At 36.9% G+C, this 21,388-nt stretch overlaps 1 protein-coding gene across 2 annotated transcripts in view; it reads right to left on the bottom strand.

Annotated features, from left to right (window-relative positions):
• The window catches only part of LOC105217212 (tubulin beta chain), a 93,685-nt gene that overhangs the window by 1,756 nt on the left and 70,541 nt on the right, over positions 1-21,388 (bottom strand). Inside the window, exons 4-5 of one of the 2 annotated variants that reach the window (XM_054225917.1) lie at positions 9,212-9,379; positions 6,615-6,879 (exon numbers count right to left, since the gene is read on the bottom strand). In XM_054225917.1, coding sequence (XP_054081892.1) covers positions 6,615-6,879; positions 9,212-9,379 — 433 coding nt within the window. Of the gene's footprint in view, positions 1-6,614; positions 6,880-9,211; positions 9,380-9,834; positions 10,003-21,388 lie in introns of both variants that reach the window. The other variant, XM_011192108.2, reaches the window with a different exon arrangement.

Below are 21,388 nucleotides of genomic sequence, written 5' to 3'. Positions count from 1 at the left end.
AAATCTTCCGCAAAACCTTTCTCTCGAAAACTCCTAGTGCGTCTCATCGGATCCTGACATCGTCCACGCTTCAGAGCCATACATCAGGACGGGAATAATGAGCGACTTGTAGAGTTTAGTTTGTGTTCGTCGAGAGAGGACTATACTTTTCATTTGCCTACTCAGTCCATAGTAGCACCTTTTGGCATGAGAAAACCAACGCTGGATTTCAAGGTTGACATTGTTGGTGTTGTTGGTGCTGGTTCTCAGGACAAAATTATCTACGACTTCAAAGTTATGACTGTCAACGGTGACGTGTGAGCCAATCCGCGAGTGCGCTGACTCTTTGTTTGATGAAGTATGAATATGGACCGGTACAGAGGCCCAACTTTCTCCGCCTTCTATTGTAGATAGTGCTGCTTCGTAACCGAAGCAGGTCCCCATTTATTTCCGCACAATCATCTCATTTTATAGAAAAGTTTTTGTGTGGCTACAACAACAAGAAGTTAAGAGACTTGGATAGTGGCTATTTTATTATGGTCATTGAAGGTGCGGAAAAGCATACTTAAATACCGAGAAATGGAGGAATGGAAGATACAATTGACACTCTGAACCAAGCTAATGCTATTAAGCATGCATGTGGATATTTGCAAGATACATATGGGTTTTGCGTCGAATATCGTGAACGAACCGACAATTCGAAATGGTGATTATATTTTTGAGTGATAACGGATAATCTCTCGCGTTGTATGAGACATATCCAGTCGAATATAACCTTTTTCTGACTTCATAGAAATGGTAAAACTTGTATAATCGACTAAGTCATGAGATGAAGAGACTTCAGAATGCTTCATTATTCAACTTGCTCTGAAAATATATCGGTGATTGTTTCTGTTGAATATCCATAGGAGAATGGGAAAATTCTCGGATCCATAAAACCCAAAAGGCAGCACAAGCTTATAATTTTTAATATTGATGGGGTGGGACCAAACACCTTAAAGAAGGGAGGTATCTTTCGATCACAGGTCGTAGTGGAATCATCATTTTAAGTTTAAGTCCTACTCTAAGAACTCTGAGAAAATACATAAATATTAGGACCATAACCGTTATTTAAGATCACTCATATAATTTAATCATCTCTTTTCGCATGTTACTCATATTTAAAACTCTTAATATACATAAGTCGGTGAATGAAGGGGAGAGTACTGGCAACGTAAAAACCAAGTAAATGTCAAAGCAAAGGCAGCAGAGTGAAAATACAAGTAATAAAAAAAATTCATATAACGGTATCCCTAATTCCCCAAATATGAAATGTTAAACTGTTGCTAATGTCAGCTTTTACGCTGCCATTTCCGTAGCGCCAAGTAAAAAACAAATAAAAGAAAAACACGAAAATTCACAACCAACAAGTTGCCGCTTCATTGCATTTTATTTGTGTACTTTCTACGCCGCTTTCTATGTAATTCCTCGGGGATCGCGTTTAATGTCTTGCACAGCGTGCGATTTGTCTACGCTTAGCTTCACTGACTCGGCAACCTTTGCTCACCTTTGCGTACCCCTTCTCACACCCGGCACTATGTGCCTTGGCTGCCAACATCTTTTAGCTCAGCTCATCTAGGCTAAGCTCTAGTCAGTTGGTCTTAACTTTTGTGAAATTTTACTAGCGCATGGAAAAAGCAACTGTCGCTTTGTGTCGCGCAAATCTCTGAAGCCAACTGAAATGCTTGTTTGTTGCTCGTATTTCATTTCGTTTTTATTTTCCACACATATTTTGATTAATTATTTTGCTGCGTCTTAACCAGATCTGCAGCAACTTTACAGTCGTGTTGTGTTTATGGTCACATACATATTAAATACAGGTGCTGTAGCTTGTAAATCGTAGCAAATGAATTCTCCAAGGGTTTTTGAATAATACAAATTCCATTTATAGTCTGTTTGCACGCTTCCCGTTTGATTATTCTCTTTGCTGTGTGTTTTGACAATAATTTACTTCGGCGAAGTTTCGTTTAGTTACTCTCCACGGAGTGGCTTCAGCTCTGGGTTACTTTTTTAATGGTTGACTATTTGAATACTTTGCACTGGTTGTAAACTGTTAAATATTTTTTATGTAATTCGAAAATTCAGGTAAATTTTGATGGGTTCAAAAATATTGCTGATTTCTTGATTTCATTTTTGGCTATACATTGGAGTTCTTACCAAATATCTACATATGTAAATGGGTTTTCAAAAGGGATGCTTCAAAAGTAGATCCCCTCTTTTGACATTTCTCTTCAGTAAGATTTGCAATTTCATCATGGAAAGATATACGATCCAACAACGATTCGAATTATTAAAATTTACTACTGAAATTCGGAATCAGAGGCCTCAACATTAAGAGCGCTAGGTCCTATTTATGGTCGGCTCATTCCTGGCTGAATGGCTTCGTCAATAAGCAGAATATGCGTTATTGGTCAGATAGCAATCCATTAGTACTCCATAAGTTACCATTGCATCCCGAAAAAATGGCAGTTTATGGGCCGGCGGCGTCATTTGGCCATACTTCTTCTGTGATGATCAAGACGAGACACGTTACTGTGAATGGCTATCGCTACCGCTCAATGATAATTTTGCTCCAAATTGTATGATGTGGACTTGGACAATATGTGGTTGCAACAGGTCGGCGCCACAAGCCACACAGCGAATGCCACGATCGATTTATTGAAAACCAAGTTTGGTGAACGAGTTATTTCACGAAATGGCCTAGTCAAGTGGACGCCTCGGTTATGCGATTTGACGCCGTTAGATTATTTGCTGTGGGGCTAGGTCAAGTCTATGGTCTATGCTAACAAGCCTGCGACAATTGATGAACTTCGTGGGAATATCGAATTGAAATTACCGCAGTATCGACCGATTTATGCATGGAAACCGTAAAAAATTGGACTTCTGCAAGCGTGCCGTGGTGGCCAAGAGAAAGTAATCGAGAAATGAAAAAGAAAAGATACATAATGGCATCGAATGTACTCTCACAGGTCAGGTCTATGTCAAACCATTACCATCAATTACCATTACTATGTCATGAGTTACCGCATGAGACGAAAGTAACCATGCCTCTTTAGAAGTTTGTATATATGTCTCACTTTTCTGATACTACTTATCTTACATTTCTCTTCCTGAAGTCCGACCCTTTCAACCCTATTTAACCATATTAGTCCTTGGTTTACTAAAGATCTGTCTCATTTATGTCTATATATGCCATTTTGGGTATTCTTCTCCTCTCACGATCTCTATAATTCCATACTAAGTGTCCTACGCGTCTCCGAAACATGATCAATTTATAATGTTGTTGTTGTAACGTTAGAAAGCATTCCCAAAATACTTTTGAGAATATCTGCCGATTTGATAGTCCTTGACGTATGAAAATCCGTAAGTCCGTACCGCTCATGTAGATCTGACTGTTGTAGGTCGTCTAACTCTGCTCGCCCTGTAAGTCCATCCAGTCAAATAAGGTTGTTTACTAGACCATACTTCAGATGACGTCGATGATAACCTCTTATAAGTAGGACTGTTGGCATTGCAATATAACTCCTTTGAGGATCAAGGCTAAATATGAGCTTTGATATACAACTTTAACCGCTCACCGAAATCCCACGCGGTTGTGTGTTAATTAATTTCGTCAATTGTTCGCGCCCCTTAAAACACACAGTTTTGTAACATTAAACCGACGGTTAGCTAAGTATGAAGGGGAACAACAACAACTACAAAGAAGGATTACAAAAAGCCAGCACACGCACGTGCAACACCTTTTTAACGGCACATTATTAATTATTTCATTTCCACTTTTACTTAATTTTTTATTTTCGGAATTAGTCTTACGAGACAGTGGAGTGAGAGGCATATGCTTGTTAGCAGCGCGGTAGTTCGGCACAAGTCACACTTTTTTTACTGAGCACGAACAGTATATTTCATAAAAAAAAAAACAAAAACAAACAAAGACCGTGCGCTGTGTGCGAGAGGGTAGACGGGGAGGCGTAAGTTTGCTAAAAATTTTCAAATTCATTAATCATTTTTAGTGGCGCCCAAAAGTAGGCTTTGCCTTTTTGGCCGCCTTGTTGTGCTGTCAACGGCGAAACGTGACTGTGGCAGCAAGCGTACAAAGCGACTATTATTTATACTTAAAATATATATACGCTATAGTATCGGGTATGTGTTGTTGTTGTACTCAGACTCAAAGAAGTTTAAGTGCTAAATGGAATGACAAAGTGGCGAAGTTTCCGTTTGCCTTATTATTATTACATTGCCTACTTTTCGGCTGCCAGACGGAGGTTATGAAAAAACACCGCAAAAAGCAAAAAAAAAGACAACAACAACAAAATAAATAAACGAGTGTTTATGTGTTGTTGTTAAAAAACTATTTTTCTCCGGCGTTTTTTGCGTTTTTTTGTATTCGAAATGCCTTTATTGTTTTCAAGTTTGTATTATCTATTGTGGCCGACCGCATTTTGTTGCGCATTGTGGCATGGCACATGTTGACAACCACAACAAAAGTGGAGCTGAAAAGTCATAGGCTCGACCGACAGCGCAAAAGCGTAAGCAAAGAAAGAGACAACAAAAAAAGAAAATGAATAGACGAGTGTTTTTTATTTATCATTTGTTGACTTTGCTGTTGTAGGGCATATCTACGACTAACCGCACTTCAGACACAGTTTTTTTTACTAAGCAATCGGTCAATTGCTTGCTGAAGAGCAGCGTCGGGGTTAGACAACAAAAGCACACGCAACAAATCATCGCTGCAAAAGGAAAGCGTAAGTTGGAGCAAAATGAAAATGGACTTCGGACCTTTGACAAATCGCCGCCTAAACACGCTAATCAGCAGGCACCAACAACAAGTCTGGCGCAACAGGCGTTCAAGCAGATAGTGAAGCGTATTTTTCATTCAATACACACGAGCAATATGCTCCAAAAAAAGGGTGCTCACGAATTAGCAGGAGTACCAGCAGCAGATTTTAATCAGCTAAAGCGCTGGCTGGCACCCGCAGCTAATAAGCTGGAGCTGCGCGCTGAGCCCTCCACGAGCCAAAGTGATATTCTACAAATATTCAGTATCGAGCGTGACGCGCGAGTTTGTCCAGACGCCGAGCGTTGTTAATTAATCATTCGCAATGAATTGCATAAATACGCGTGGCATTAAGGCGTCGCTTTAGCGACTGACACACGGATAAGCCATTGTCAGTATAAGGGATTTGCATGGCTCATCAAGCAATGGCACAAGCACAGGTATTAAATAAATGTCTGAGGAAATGTAGTTGTATATATGTATGTATTCTGCTGGTTTCCTCAACTAAATTAATCAGAGTACAACCTGTGTAGTGCAATTAAACATGAAATTTTGCTTACGCTTCAATTGTCACGAAGCTAAGACACAAGCTATAGTAAACTATTTTATATAAGAAGGGCTTAAGCTCGCGCCGTATCCATGTTGAATTCGGTATTTGTGGAGTTATATTATTTCTTCGCTTGTGAGATGCGGTAAACAACCTTGGACGAGTCTTAAATCTAATAGAGAGAGAGAGACAGAAAGAGAGATAGAGAGAGAGAGAGCAGGAGGAAGAGTTATGACGGAACCACGGAAAGTTGAAACTTTTGTCTCAAAGCAATCAATCAAGACCACTCGAAGGGTAGGCCCGCCATGTGAAATACTGCTCCAACGAAATAGATCACAGTGCCTCGGATGAGATCTCTCTACTGGAGGATAAGCGTAACATTTACAATGGACAGTTCGTGATTAGATATTATTAGATGGACTTGTGATCCACAAGTTCCCTCCAGCTACAATCAGTAGTACAATGATCTAATCTAACATCTGACGCTTGTTTTCTGAACCTAAGCCTCTTATTGCCTCGAAATCTCGGTCTAAGTTCACGGAATTCAAAGTTCTTGACTTTTGAGAACATAAAACAGGCATTTTGGAGATGCCAAAAGTTCAGTAAGGTTATATAGATCGTTAAATATCGCTGAGTATAACTAAGTCAAGGTTTCTAGCGGTGGCTGAAATCGCTAAATTCTTTGAGATCCACTTCATTGAGATTGATTCCTCACGGGCTTTACTTTCCATATTTGATCCAATATTCGGGGTATATGTACCCGGAAATTAAATACAGCCCAATGACTGTTACCACGGCGAACTCCCCGAAATTCATTTTAGGAATATTTTAAGGTGTTACAACAACAACGAACCTCATGCTTTAGAGTAGAACCCAGTGCTTGGAGTTGATTTAATGAGCTCGACGGCTTCTAAATGAATTTTTGTGGGTTGTTAGGCTGTGCCTTTGACTTTTACGCACTCTCATCTTTTGAGCGAGAGAGGAGAGGATTTGAGAGAGGTAAATGAGAGAATAATATGGTTTATAAGAGTACAATTTTGTTGTTGTAGCGGTTAATTTTGAAGAATGCTGCCAAGATGTCAGTCTTTCTCCCAATGGGACCCCGGGACCGTTGCGTAGACTTGTCTTGAAGATGGATAAGGCTGCCCATTATAACATGGTATTAACCACCTATAGTCTTTGACAATATATACTACTTAGCTTTATAATTATCCCAGTCTTATATTAGTAAGTAAGTAAATATAGTCGTAAATCTATTTTTTTACATTCACTTACCTCTAAAGATGCACGCCACTGTTAGATAGCGTCCGTGACGGGGATCACATGCTGTCATCATATTCCTGGCGTCGAACATTTGCTGAGTCAGTTCGGAGACAGTCAAAGCGCGATACTGTTGCGAACCCTTGGCGGTGAGCGGAGCAAAGCCGGGCATGAAGAAGTGCAAACGTGGGAATGGCACCATATTCACGGCCAATTTGCGCAGATCGGCATTCAGTTGGCCGGGGAAACGTAGACAGGTTGTCACGCCGGACATTGTGACCTATTTGTTACCAAGCGATTTTTTGTTGGCATTCGATGAGAGAGTAGTAAAGAAAGAAAGGTGAATTTTAATTAAATAGTATAGTTTGTGTTAGTTGGTGACTTGCAGGCGTCATTAGGCACGGGTTAAGTATACGACAAGGCGGTGGAGATATTAGTGAAACCTAAATATGTAGGCATATGCTGCTGGGTATAAAAAGGTTGTTAGTGGAAAAAAGTGCAGATTTTGTGGGTGATTTGATATCAAAAGAAAATCAGGGTGTATACAAAGGAAGGTACTTATAGAAAGTAGAGAGAGAGTAGTAGTAGTAGAGTATGAATTTTGTCTACTTGGTTGTCCAAAAGGTTGTAAGCTTTATAATATAACTTTATAACACCAATAAGCTTCAAAATTCGTCGGCTTGAGTGCTTTTAATATGCTCTAATGCATGCTAAGCAAGAGTTAATAAAAGCTAATACCATTGGGGAAATGTTACACACGCGCTTTACAGCGCCATGGCAATATAAGCAAATTGAAAATTATGTTACGTATACGCCACGGGAGTGCACAAAGCACAAATGTAATATTTTGCAATTTCCAAAAAACTGTCAACAAATGTCAAAATATGACAGCCTTTAGCACCCAAAAACCAATTAGAAATTCGTGCAGTCAGAAAAAAAAGTTGACACAAAACGTACGCGAATGCATATAAATTAATTGTACATGCGAGAAGTATTGACTAAAGAGCACTCTAAATTTGAATAAATTTTTCGGGAAAAAATACGCTTTTTGTAGATTATTAAAATGCAGAACGTGGCGCACAAATTTTAATTGCTACAATTCCATGGTTGCCACTCAGTGTCAAAAATAAATTAGAATTAACATATAGTGTTTTAGCAGCGACACAAGGCTGTGATGGAAATTAACGGTTACCTTGGGAAAATATTGTGAAATATGAAAATTGAATGTATGTGTATAAATACCATTAAAATTATAATAGTACACAAAAATTTTGAAAAAAATGATAAAGAAATTTGGAAAAAGTAATGAAAGAAAATTTTTTGAAATTAAAATTTTTGAAAAATAATTTCGAAAAAAAAAAATTGGAAACATATTTTGAAAAAACATTCCGAAATATTTTTTCTAATTTATTATTATAAGATTCAAAATTCGGTAATTTGTATATTTTGAAAAAAAAAAATCAAAAAAAAATTATAAAAAATATTTTGGACATTTTTTTGAAAAAATATTAAATGCAATATTTTGATAAGCTTAAAATTTGCTTACTTTTATATATTGGAAAAAAAATTTGAAAAAATTCCAGAAAAAAATTTTGGAAAAATATTTCGAAAAAATTGAGAAAAATAAAAAAAAAATTTTTAATAAAAATTTTTGTAAAATATTTCTGAAAAAAAAATTTAAAAAAACATTCCGAAATATTTGTTCTAATTTTATTTTCAAAATATATTTTCATAAGCTTCAAAATTCGGTCACTTTTATATTTTGAAAAAATATCGAAAAAAATATTTGGAAAAAAATTATAAAAAATATTTTGGAAATTTTTTTGAAAAAAAAAACTGAAGTGCAATTTTTTGATAAGCTTAAAATTCGCTTACTTTTATATATTGGAAAAAAAATTTGGAGAACTATTTTTGGAAAACAAATTTTTGAAAAAAAAAATTGAAAATTTTTTTATGAAAAAAATTGAAAACACATTCCGGAATATTTTTTCTTATTTTATTTTCAAAATATTTTCATAAGCTTCAAAATTTGGTAACTTTTATATTTTGAAAAAAATATCGAAAAAAAAATATTTTGGTAAAAAATTATACAAAATATTTTGGAAATTTTTTTGAAAAAAAATGAAGTGCAATTTTTTTATAAGCTAAAAATTCGCTTACTTTTGTATAATGGAAAATTTGAAAAAAAAATAGGAAAATTATTTTTGGAAACAAATTTTGAAAAAAAAAAAATTTTCCAAATTTTTTTTATGAAAAAATATTTATATATTAAATATATTAAAAAAAAATTTTTTGGAAAATAATTTGAAAAAAAAAATTTGAATGAGCATGTTTGAAAAATTATTTTTGAAAAATTTTTTTGGAAAAATATTCCGAAAAAAAAAATTGGAAAAATATTTTGAAAAACTGTGAAAAAAAACATAAAAAACAAATTTTTCGAAAACAAAAATCTCGCTTCATATGACAAGGGCACAAGCGTTTTTCCATCGATGCAAGTATGTAAATATACTTTTTGCGGCTGCAGTATCTGCAATTAATTTTGCGCTTTACAAGCGTTTTCTTGCTTTGCATTGCACTAGGCATTCGCACGACCACAAACAAATCGTACTTACGGACACCAGATGATTCAGGTCTTCATAGGTGGGGCACAGCATACGCAACTTGTGATAACAAATGTCATACAATGCCTCATTATCGATGCAAAATGTTTCATCGGTGTTCTCGCACAGCTGATGTGCCGACAGTGTGGCATTGTAGGGCTCAACAATTACCTCGGATACCTGGGCCATCGCCAACGTAGCACCACCGTAGGGGCAGAGGAAGCGGTGTGGCCACAAGCAAACAGGCAGGCAGGCAGGCGAAAATGCACAACACAGCCACACATAAACATATACAATGATATATGTGTGCGTTTGTATGTATGCATAACGGACGCAAACGTATTGCGGTACGCACTCGTAAATGCCATGCAATCGGCATTACCGTTCAGCCATGCAACCGGGTCATCAATTGTTGGCGTTGTTATTGTGATTGTTGTTGGCGGTGGTGATGGTTGTTGGTTCGTTGGTTGGTTGGTCAACGTGCACAGGAAATGTATGTGACGAGGCGGGGAGTACGGGGCAGCATTAAGGCGATACAGTTAGCGTGGGAGAGACAGAGACAGAGAGAGAGCGAAAGGGAAGAAGAAGAAGAAGAGAGAATCCATTAGTATTGCTTGGTATATTGGTCAACTTACGGATACAAGATGATTCAAATCGCCATAGGTGGGCGATGTCAGCTTCAGTGTGCGGAAGCAGATGTCGTATAAAGCCTCGTTGTCGATGCAGAATGTCTCATCGGTATTCTCGACAAGTTGATGTATGGACAATGTGGCATTGTACGGCTCCACGACGGTATCGGAAACCTGCAAAAGCACCAATGAATCAGCGCACAATATGGCAAGCGCACACAAGCAGGCAGGCAAGCGGGCAGGCAAGCAAATAGGCAGTCAGTCGGTCAGATCGCCAGGAAGTATTCCCCGATTTGGTTGCAAGTGCCACAGATGGTCCGGGCAATGAATGGCAGCGTATTGTTGAAGTTTGTTGTTGATTTGTTGTCGTTTGTTTGTGCGCACACACACATATATATTGCGTAATATTTTTTTGTTGTTATGTGCGGTCAGTGGTATTAGCAGCAGTCAGCAAAGCAGCAGTTGCACGTTGCACAGTCGTTCAGTTAGTAGGCGTTGAAGCATTATGTAGTGCAACAGGCCACAAGGCGTAAACAGGCGTTGAAATTAAGCGCGGCGTCAGCATACAGTGCCATTGTGGCGTAGTATTTTAGTGGCATAGAAGAAAATGAAAAATAAATGCAATAAAATTTAGTTTAAGAAGTCAAATAGTCATATTCAATATTTGTTTACCTTAAATACTAAAATTATAAAACTTAAATTAACTTAACTTTAAACTTAAATTTTTCGTAGTTCGTATAAGTAGTCTTATCGACCTATATTCAGTTGGTCTGACAAACTCTTCCTATTAGTATATACAATATATAAGTCCTTTCCATACATCTCAAGAACTTGTCGGCTTGGTCTTCGAAAGACCAAGACTTTGGCTAATAAAAACTCATAGCTTTAAAGATTTGAAAATCGGTTCCAAATATATAAGAATACATATCTCGTTTCGAATTATTAAAAAAAAAATATTATTTAGAAAAAAAGCAAAAAGGGTTCGGTTGCAACCGAAAATTTTATATTCATATTCATGTTCACCACCAAGGTACAATATATCCAAGACTATACGCTCACTTAATTTTTCTAAGATAGCTCACATATCAACCGATATATGCGGAATATAGCCCACCGTATTTTTGAAATACCTATAACACTGGTCAACACAAATTTTGGGTCTGACACCTACATGTTAAATTTTAGTTTCTCCTATGACAAAAATAAGGAAAATTTTTTTTTTCCGATTAAAGTTTGCTTTTGTAGAAATTAGAGCAATTTTTCGATTTTTAAGAAGAAATTACTGATTTTTATATTTTTTTCTACAATTTCACTATATATTATTTTGATTACTGACTTTTAGGGTAAAATAGGCTTCATAGGCTTCGCAAAGTTTCAAATTTGTTGATAAAGCAACTTTAATAAATTCACCGCAAATAAAACAGAACGAATCAACATCATTTTTACACTGACTTGATGCCATTTTTTAACTGAATAATACACTAATATTGTTGTTACAGCTAAAATAAACAGGTTAACATTCACTACTGTTTACTTTCGGGTTAATCAAAGTGCTGCCATCTTTGATTTGTGAAATAAATTAAAATATACTTATCGATGTAGATCAGCCCAAAGCAAACTTAAAGAACTAAAGATTAATATTTAAGTGTTTTTCCATGTCTAGAATCAGAATTCAACCATGAGAACAGAAACCTCAAAAAAAAAATATTTTTTTGTTGACCGGTGTAATTAGGTATATGGGAGTTAGGGGAAGTTATGACCCGATTTTAACCTTTTTTGGTACTGAGACACATTATTAGAAGAAAAAGATTCCATTTGAATTAAATTAAAATATCTGACAGATTTAACGACATTTTTTGGTGAAAAATTCCCCTAAGACACTCAATTCTTCATATCGGAAAAGTTATAGTCCGATTTCAAAATTTTTAACACAAGTGATGCCACAACTCAAATACAGTATTTGTGTAAAGTTTAATTCCGCTATCTTCATCAGTTCCCCATGCCCACTTTTCCCAAAAAAATACATCCTCTTATGCCCTTTCATAGTGCGATCCTTTATACCAAATTTTTCTTTTATAGCTTTATTTATGCCTTAGTTATGACACTTTATAGGCTTTCGCTATTTTGTAGGCGTGGTAATGATCCGATTTTGCCCTTTTTCAATAGCATCCCACAGTTCCAAGGAACATTACTACTACATAATTTTTACTCCGTTGCACGGACGGACAGACAGACATTGGGATTTTGACTCGCCTCGCAATCCCTTTCTTTTTGGTATATATAATTCCATATCTAACTTGTTTAGTTTTACGACTTACAAACAACAAAATTGCTAAGTATAGTAGTATAAAAACATATTCTGAATCCTGAAATCTGCAAAAAGGCTGCAAGGAGTCTACATTGAGAAAAACACTACTAATATGAAACAAATTTTATTATTATAAATTGAACCTAAAAGTATTTCCAAAAAAAAAATATTAATTTCATACAAAGCAATATACTCTGATTCCAACTAAAACTCACTTTTAACTGAAGCATTTGTTCAAGCAGCAATATGAAAAATCAATAAATATTAATTATATTACATCATCTCATCTTTACATGAATTTGCGCCAATAAACATACACACAAAATAAAAATAATATAATAATTTGCAACTACAAGCACAAATTTGTGTTCTTCATAATATGTTGAACTTCAAAAGCTTGAGAGCAGCAGCAGCAGACAACTGACATGACAAATATTTGATTTCATTGAGGCAGAATACAATACAATGCCTACAATATTGTTGGCGTGTCTTTTAGCAACTAATACAATTACTACATTGCCAGAAACTAAGCAAGTGCACAATTGTTAATAAATACATTTATATATGTATGTATATGTATATATACCTATCCATCCATTTAGTAGCACACAAAAACGAGAATAAACAATAAATTTCCAAGCATTTAGTTTCTGTTAATGAATGCCTTTCATCAAATTGGCCAATGGTTATTTGGTTAGTAATGGGAAAACATTAGTAATTTGTTTGTTATAGATCTAACTGAATTTCGCATGAATTGTACGACATACATATTACAATACATAAATCTATTCATATTTATGTAGGTTTGGTAGAGAAGGCTGTGTAGGAAATTGGAGTCAGTATGCAAATACTATATTATACTAGGAAAGGAGTCTATTCTTGAAATTGAAGTAGCTCAAAAAATACTAAAATCAAACTAGTATGCGACTAGTTACATGCTCGTAAAAGTCTCTCAAGAAAATTTCCCGTATCTCTAAATATATTTGGCTGTTTAAAGTGATATTTTTATACTCTCGCAACAAAGTTACTAAAGAGAGAGAGAGATCTTGATGAAACTTGGTACACGTATTTCTTGGCGCCTTAAGAAGGTTAAGTTCGAAGTAAGAAATCGGACCCTGCCACGCCCACAAAATGACGTTAACCGAAAACATATAAAGAGCTATAATTAAGCTATAAATTAACCTATATTAAAGTGAAATTTAGTATGAAGGATCGCACTATGAAGGCGCATATTTGGGTGTAATTTTTTTGGGGAAAGTGGGCGTGGCCCCGCCGGCTACTAAGTTTTATATACATATCTCGTAAAGTACTAAAGCTATATCAAGGAAACTTTCTAGAATCGTTTCTTTATGGTACTACCTTATATAGTCCAAAAATGGAGGAAATCGGATTATAATAACGATTACCTCCCATCAAAGGTTATGCTGAAAACTACTAAAAATGCTTTAATTCAGTAAGGAAAACCACCAGAAACCTTAAATTTCATTATAAAGATGGTACAGAAGAGCTGCACTCAAATTGGTATACACAATTTTTAAAGGGTGTGGTTCCGCCCACTTATGGGTCAAAAAACCATACCTCCGAAACTGCCCGATCAATTTCAATTAAATTCGGTTTATAATATTCTCCTGGCTTTCCAAAGATATGTTGTGAAAATAGTCCAAATCGGTTCACACACACGCCTACTTCCTATATGCCAGAACTTTTGATTGAAAATATAGGTCTCTCAGATAATTTGAAGGAACTCAGAGGGAATATTTTTCTTCTAATAATATGTCTCCGTACCAAAAATGAATGAAATCGGGTCATAACTTCCCCTATTTCCCATATACCTAATATTCGGGTTTTCAAACTTTCAATGGACTTTGTATAATATACATTTATGCCGAATAAGTGAGTAAAATTGTTTGTTATATTAATAAAATTAGAAAAATAAATGGCGAGAGTATAAAATGTTCACCCGAACTTAGCTCTCCCTTACTTATCAGTATAACATTTGGCGATCTTTTTATAAACTGGTCCATTGACTGGTCCATTTAAGCTACCAATTGGGTTTTTGAGTGAAAAACTTAAAATTTATTATCAATTCCGACATTTCCAAAAGGGCATATTCCAGCATTCATTAACGCCTGAAATTACAACAAAATACAACAAATACATATATATGTATCTCTTTAACTAGAAACACAAAACTCCGGATGGCTAATACAACTAGGGAGTTTATATTTAGGTTGCAGCAGGCTGATGGCGTGATTGGATAGAGCTCAGTCGCTGTTAGCAATAAATGTACTATTTGCAAGCAACTGCAAATACACATTTCGCACCGCTGACCGCACAGCTTAGTGGAAAGTACAAATTAGCTGTACACGTCCAGCAGGACGTATGAGCAACATTTATTGCACTCGCATGCAAATGACCCAAAGGCTAACAAATATGAGCGCAAACGCTTGCATATGTTATATTAATATTTATATAAGTGCTGGTTAGTGTGTGCACTTATATGTGTGTGTGTATGTGCTTGTGTGTGAGCAATTGCTCTACTGTATGCATATGCTCTTTGATTTATTGCTAATACTTTCCGTACCTGCACTCGCCTTGTTATGGCGCTTGTTTGGTGTCCATTTCCATTTCCATTTCCAATTCCATTTTCACTTACACTATTATCTATTATACACACACACACAGCACACAACCGGACGGTGCAGTACACAAATCTATCATAATTTGTAAACGCTACGACACGCACGTAATTAGAAATGAATTTCATATACAATAATACTCCGTACATAATTTGGCCTCGAGCTACACTCGCTCTATAAACAAAGACACACTCACATATTTGAAGTTGTTGTTGTGTTGTTTGTCCGCCTGCATTTAAATATAAATTTGGGATTGCACTTTGCTTGGCTGGTACACAAAACTGCCTCATTCTATTTAGCTTTTGAACTCAAACTTTGCGAAATACCCATTTTGGTAAGCACTCAAAGCTGCAAACAGGTATTTTGTAAGCTTTTGCTGGCATTATGGGTGCGCTCATTAGGCTGGAGGAATTGCAAATTGTATTTAGAACGCGTCCGTGCCCAAATAGTCTAAACACATTTAATTATTATATTTGTGCATAGCTAATTGTGCTAATGTCTGTGTTTATTACTTTTGTCCGTTGGAAATAAGACAAGAATCTTAGTGTTTTCAATTATCAACTATATTATGATTTATTATAATAATTAGGCTGCTGCCTAAGTGCAACGCCATTTTGAAGTAGGAGGCATATTTAGGAAGATTTTTATGAGAATTAAGGTCATCATACTCCCGGATATCCAAAAATAATGATCTGTTAGAGACTTTTCAGATAAAAAGACAAATCTCTCAGATATTCGAAGGAAATTCAGAAGCGATGCTTTCCTCATAATAGGATTTTTCTTTGCTAAAAATGACCGAAATCTGTTCAATCTTCTTCAAACCCTCATATATCTCATATACAAAATTTCAAATTTCTGGTGGACTTTGTAACGTATATATCGGTTAATATTAGGTTGTCAAATATCTCCCTTTCTTCTTGTCTTTTCAATTTCGCGGCTATGAATACATAAAGCGCTACAGCGCTCGTATATGGCAATACTATATACACCTTTGAAAGGGTTTGACATAACCTAAAAAACTACGCTATGCATGATTAGTTTCGATATTGTGTACAACAGTTATAGACTTGTAAACATGGAATTCACTAACGTCGAAATTCCCGCTATTTTAAAGTTTTCCTTCGTTAAAGGCAAATCCGCTAGAGATACGTTCCGTGAGATTAATGGTGTTTTGGCGGATGGTACTCTCTCACTTCGAACTGCGGAGGAATGGTTTCGACGATCGGGTGAAAACGATATAATGGTTAAGCCAGCCGGCGGAAGACCTGTGACGACGAATACCGATCAAATCATGGAAAATATTGAGTTAGACCGGCATGTGGCATCTCGTGACATCGCCCAGGAGATGGGAGTTAGTCATTTTAAACCATATGCAAAAGGCTGGATACACAAAAAAGATTGATGTTTGCGTGCCGCATGATTTGACGCCAAAAAAACCTTCTGGACCAAATCAACGCCTGCGATAGGCTGCTGAAACGGAACAAACTCGACCCATTTTTGAAGCGGATGGTGACTGGCGACGAAAAATGGATCACATACGACAATATCAAGCACAAACAGTCGTGGTCGAAGGCCGGTGAATCGTCCCAAACAGTGCCAAGCCGGGATTGACGGCCAGGAAGGTTTTGCTGTGTGTTTGGTGGGATTGGAAAGGAATCATCCACTATGAGCTGCTCACATATGGACAGACTTTTAATTCTACCATCTACTGTGAACAACTGGACCGCTTGAAGCAGGCGATCGACCCAAAGCTACCAGAATTGGCCAACAGGAAGGGGAAGTAGTGTTACACCAGTACAACGGCACACCACACACTTCGTTGATAGTTCGTCTGAAGCTAGCCCCAAGTGATTACCACCTGTTCCTGTCCATGGCGAACGCCCTTGGTGGTGTAAAGTTGAATTCAAAAGAGGCTTGTGAAAAGTGGCTGTCCGAGTCCTTCACAAATAAGGAGTGGGGCTTCTACGAGGGTGGTATTATAAAGTTGCCGTCTAGATGGAAACAATCAAATAGGAAATAGCTTTGAAATTCGCCTGAAGAGCTCACCACACTTCCTTGCACTGACAAACAGAATTTGGCATGACGCATTCATTCCATCATAATAAATAGCGGCTAACGTTCTGTTCAGTTAATTAAAAAGTATATTAAAAGTTTGGCAAGCAATGGAGTTTTGCTCATCTCAAATGTTGTATAATTAAGATTGCCAAATTGAAATAAACAACAACAACTACTACTGCCAATAATTATATTATTGTATTGTTCGCAAATGCTAATATAACTAAAAGAAATCTAATTACGTGCCGACTTCTCATACACAAACCAAAATAAGCATGTGTTTTATATGCAAAATAAGTGCTTTATTATACAAATAAAGTTTGTTTGCTTGCTAGCTTTCTTTCTAATTTCGTTGCAACATTAGCACAAATGCGATTAACGAAAAGTCTTCTGGAAACTGCCACTAAATGGCACATTTGTATGTAAACGCGCTTAGGCATTAGCCCAAACAAACTGCAGACATTTGCATTTATTTGCAATTAGCTGTCAAAGCTCAAAGCAATGGTCATTTTATGAAGTCCATTAAAGCGTCAAAGTAACTCACTCAATGATCATTTAGTCTGTCCTTTTTGTTGTAAATATGCTGATAAATGCCTCGGTAGTAGAAATTTATTATCTCTGTGTTGTTGTACGCTTAATGAAATATTTTCTTTGCATCACCTGTACTAATGAAAAATTTATAAACACACAGCTTACAACAATAATGCGCCGTTATGTGCTAAGCTTAGTATGGATGTAAGCAGAGTTGTGTGTGCGCATAAATTAGCAATATGGGAGCTGTCTTTGCTTTGTGTTACCACGAAAAAGCAAAGATTTGTGTTGTGTAGACACACGCATTATTGCTTTTTTTACGATGCGTTGGACAATCAAAGAGAATAAATTAGTGCGTTTATGTCGTTTAGATGCTCTTTGTGCATTTGAAATGTCATAAAGTGGAAATATCCCTCTATAATCTTGATTCTTATGAGTCTTCAATATACATTTTTGAGATTTCAATATCAGATATATGTTTCAACACTGTAAATGCATAAATTTCCTTGAGGGAATCACTTCAGTCAATTCGTCACGTAAATGGCGATTATGGAAATTATTTGAAAATGAAATCCTTGGTCTTATTACTGAACCCTGATATTTGAGTTGTATGATTGTTGAGATTACTACATCAAAATATATGAAATAAGATCTCTTACTGTGCCCTAAATGTCTTCGTTTAGGTTCGACCTCCTTTTATCTACTTTTGCTCAGCCATTAAGCTAATTATTCTATAACAGTATGTGAAAATATTTAATCTGATCATAAACTCAGAGACTATGTGATTAGAATATCTTTAGTTGAATATGGATAAAATGATTAAGGTCTATATAGACTATGTAAACTTGATTTGAGAGAATCTTATCCCTATAATATGCAAAATGTCAATGTAAACAGCCACACAAAAAAAATGTTTGTCATGACCTGAGGGTATGTGTGCCTTATGTTTTTGATCCCGATCCCATCCGACCAGGGTTTTGAACTAACCCCAGAAAACCAATATGGTGGATAGCATTTTTTAAACTTTCACATGAAACTCGTTATTCGGGGATTTTCGGGGTCGCTGATTACGAATCCGTTGTCGGCTTTTCATATTTTAAAATGGTGGATGCAATATAGCGAATTTTTAAAATGTGTCCATTCTCTCTGAACATCTTTCGAATATTTTGATCTTGAATATGGATAGTGGTCGAAAATTCTATACCTTACTTACTACTTAAGTTACTCAGAGTTCGACACCTTAATGATAAAGCTCATCCTCCTGTGATCTATGACCTCCGGCGCATATTTTGCTTAGAAAGAAGATCTGACTCTTCTGAGTCTGACTCACACTGAATCGTGAATCTTATTTGGGAACTCGAGAGAGTAGTCAGATAATCGTTACATATACATTTTTGTTGTTGTTGTTATTGAAATGGAAACTAGTTCCTGTAATAAGCTTGAAGAATGCTGACGTGACAATGTTTGACCAAAAAAAAAATATAGATCCGCGTCCTTAAAAAGAATCGATGGTGCTGTCGACGTTCAATAATGAATGAGATTTGAGTTATTAATTAAGCTCAGGTTGGAACACTGATAAGGGTCGGGAGCTTGTTCCAGACACCGAGTTGGCGCACCAACATTTCTGACCTCTGCAATTATCTAGGGATGCAGATCTTATGTACTCTCAAGAAGACAAATGGTCAACTATATCTAAACCTCTAACCAACCCCTTTGAAGTCTTCATACATTATTGTTGGACTTTTTATTTATGAGGAGTTCACAAAATCTCCCATTTTTTATACGTTGGGAAGCTTTTGTTGTCACATATGTATCTATTTTATATATTTCCCCTACCCGCCTCCCCTCGGCACTTCATGCAAATAACGCTGGCCAGCGCAAATACATCAGTTGCAGCTTAAGCAATTGACCAACAAACCAAACCGATTGATTTGAACATGTGCGATAAACCGCAGCCACGAACGACCGCAGCACAGCAGAAGCGCATAATCAGCACAACAACAATAGCAACAAAAACGAATACTACAACAACAGCAATGCAATCGAAAGCATGTTTTACTACAAGCAACGGCGACGCGACCAAGGCAACTTAAATAACAACAACAACAACCTTTATATGGTAAACGGAACGCCGCTAGAGAGTAAATTCAACAACAACAACAGCGAGTGGGGAAAACAGCGCTGGCCGGCTAACACCTTTCCACAATAAATACGGTACAATATATGCATGTATGTGTATGTGTGCGCTTGTAGTACAATGCGCAGTTAGCGCGACGCAAACAAGTGAACAAGGTCTGCGATTGCGTTGGCGTCTGATGCCTAACGGTAGCTGCAGAAAATACATTTGCAGCGGGACACGCGGCTTGTGGTGCACAGCGCTGCGAGTTGCGCTGAAGTTAGGCAAATGTGGATCAGATCTGTGTGAACGCAAGCTATTAGCATTATGCAAACGCAACCACAAGCCGACTAATACGCGCGCACTCACACACACTCACATATGCATACATGCAGAGAGGCTTGTTTGCATTTGATGCGCGCCAGTGGGAGTGTAGCAAATATTCGTTTGAGCCATCATGTTGGCCATTGCAGCAACGTCTAAACATAAATAAGATACATTTCGCCATTTAGCGGTGAGCCGCAGCGTCAACGCGCCCACTGCCGTTACATAAGCAGCAACACGAGTAAATATAATTAACTCTTCTCCACTAAATGCTTGTAAAACACTAGCAGCGCTGCCAAGCGCACCTCCTTTGCTTCTCCTACACCATTTCACCACTTTGAACGGCGTTTCTTGTTTCCTTAAACAGCAATGATTTGATTTTTATTCCACTTAACATTTTCTTTGTGCACGCGATGAGCCGTGAAATTAGCAGCGACACGATTGCCAATTGAACCTGACAGCGTGTCACACAATTCCACACACACACATGTACATATATATACAGCGGCTCAAAAACATGCGCGGTTTAACGCTTGTGGTTACACACACGTATACTTGTCACACATGTGCACTCACACTCGCACTCGTATTTGCATATGCCACATAAATTTCCGTTTAGCGCAAACATGTTTTTTTTTTGCTCAAAATCATTGAAAATTTATTGCTGTTTCGCTTGATCGGTTAAGTCGTTTGCATGCTTCGATTGGCATTTGGCTTTTCAAGCACATCAAGTGGCGCTCAACCCCCTCTCCCCCCACCTAGTGGTGGTGGCTTTAAAATTTCGTTAACTCATCTCACTACAGCACCCATTGGGGCGCAGCGTTGCTGGTAGCCAAAGGCGTTATTGCATGCGGTCGCATTTACCGCTAACTTATGCTACAAGGCGAGCCTGCCCACTCCTGCAACGCACTCAAAAATGCTAATATATGCTTATGTCTCTCTATATTTTATATGTATGTGTGTATATAATGCCCGATTCTATATTCATATGATGCTAATAGTTTCATTTGTATGTGTAATTTATGATTCGCTCGCATTAATAGGCCGCATAAATTGACTTGCGGTTTGACCGTTTTGTTGTTGTGTGGTGTCATGTGTTGGTGGCGGTCGTTATTCTTATCCTTGCTGTATGATTGTTGGAGTTGTAACTGCAAATGTGCTTGTTCAAACGGTTGAAAAACCTATGCATAACTCGATGCCTCGATTCTTTTTTATTTTTTGCATGTTTTTTGGAGTAGTTTCCATAAGATAAAACATACATTAATCATATTCTCGAAATTTTCGAAGTTTATGATTGCTCCAAGGGGTAGAAAATTATAAAAATACAAGCGAACCAATGAAACGAGTATGATCAAACCAAAAATATATTGAACAATTTTACTCTAAGAAGAAGTCTTCGATATATTTAAAATGTCTGTTTCTAAGTTGTTTGGTGCACACGCTTTAAAATAGGTGCAAACTGATGAACAGATGAGTTAGATTAGGTGAGAAGGCTGATCCTTGTGTTTGAGGTCCCAGTGGATATCAGTTGGACAGATAACAATTCTTCTTCTTTGTGATGACAATGAAAACAATCCCAGCAAGACT

This window comes from Zeugodacus cucurbitae, chromosome 2 (assembly GCF_028554725.1).
Source record: "Zeugodacus cucurbitae isolate PBARC_wt_2022May chromosome 2, idZeuCucr1.2, whole genome shotgun sequence".
Classification (NCBI taxonomy): Eukaryota; Metazoa; Arthropoda; class Insecta; order Diptera; family Tephritidae; genus Zeugodacus; species Zeugodacus cucurbitae.
This window is presented reverse-complemented; position numbering and strand designations above follow the sequence as displayed.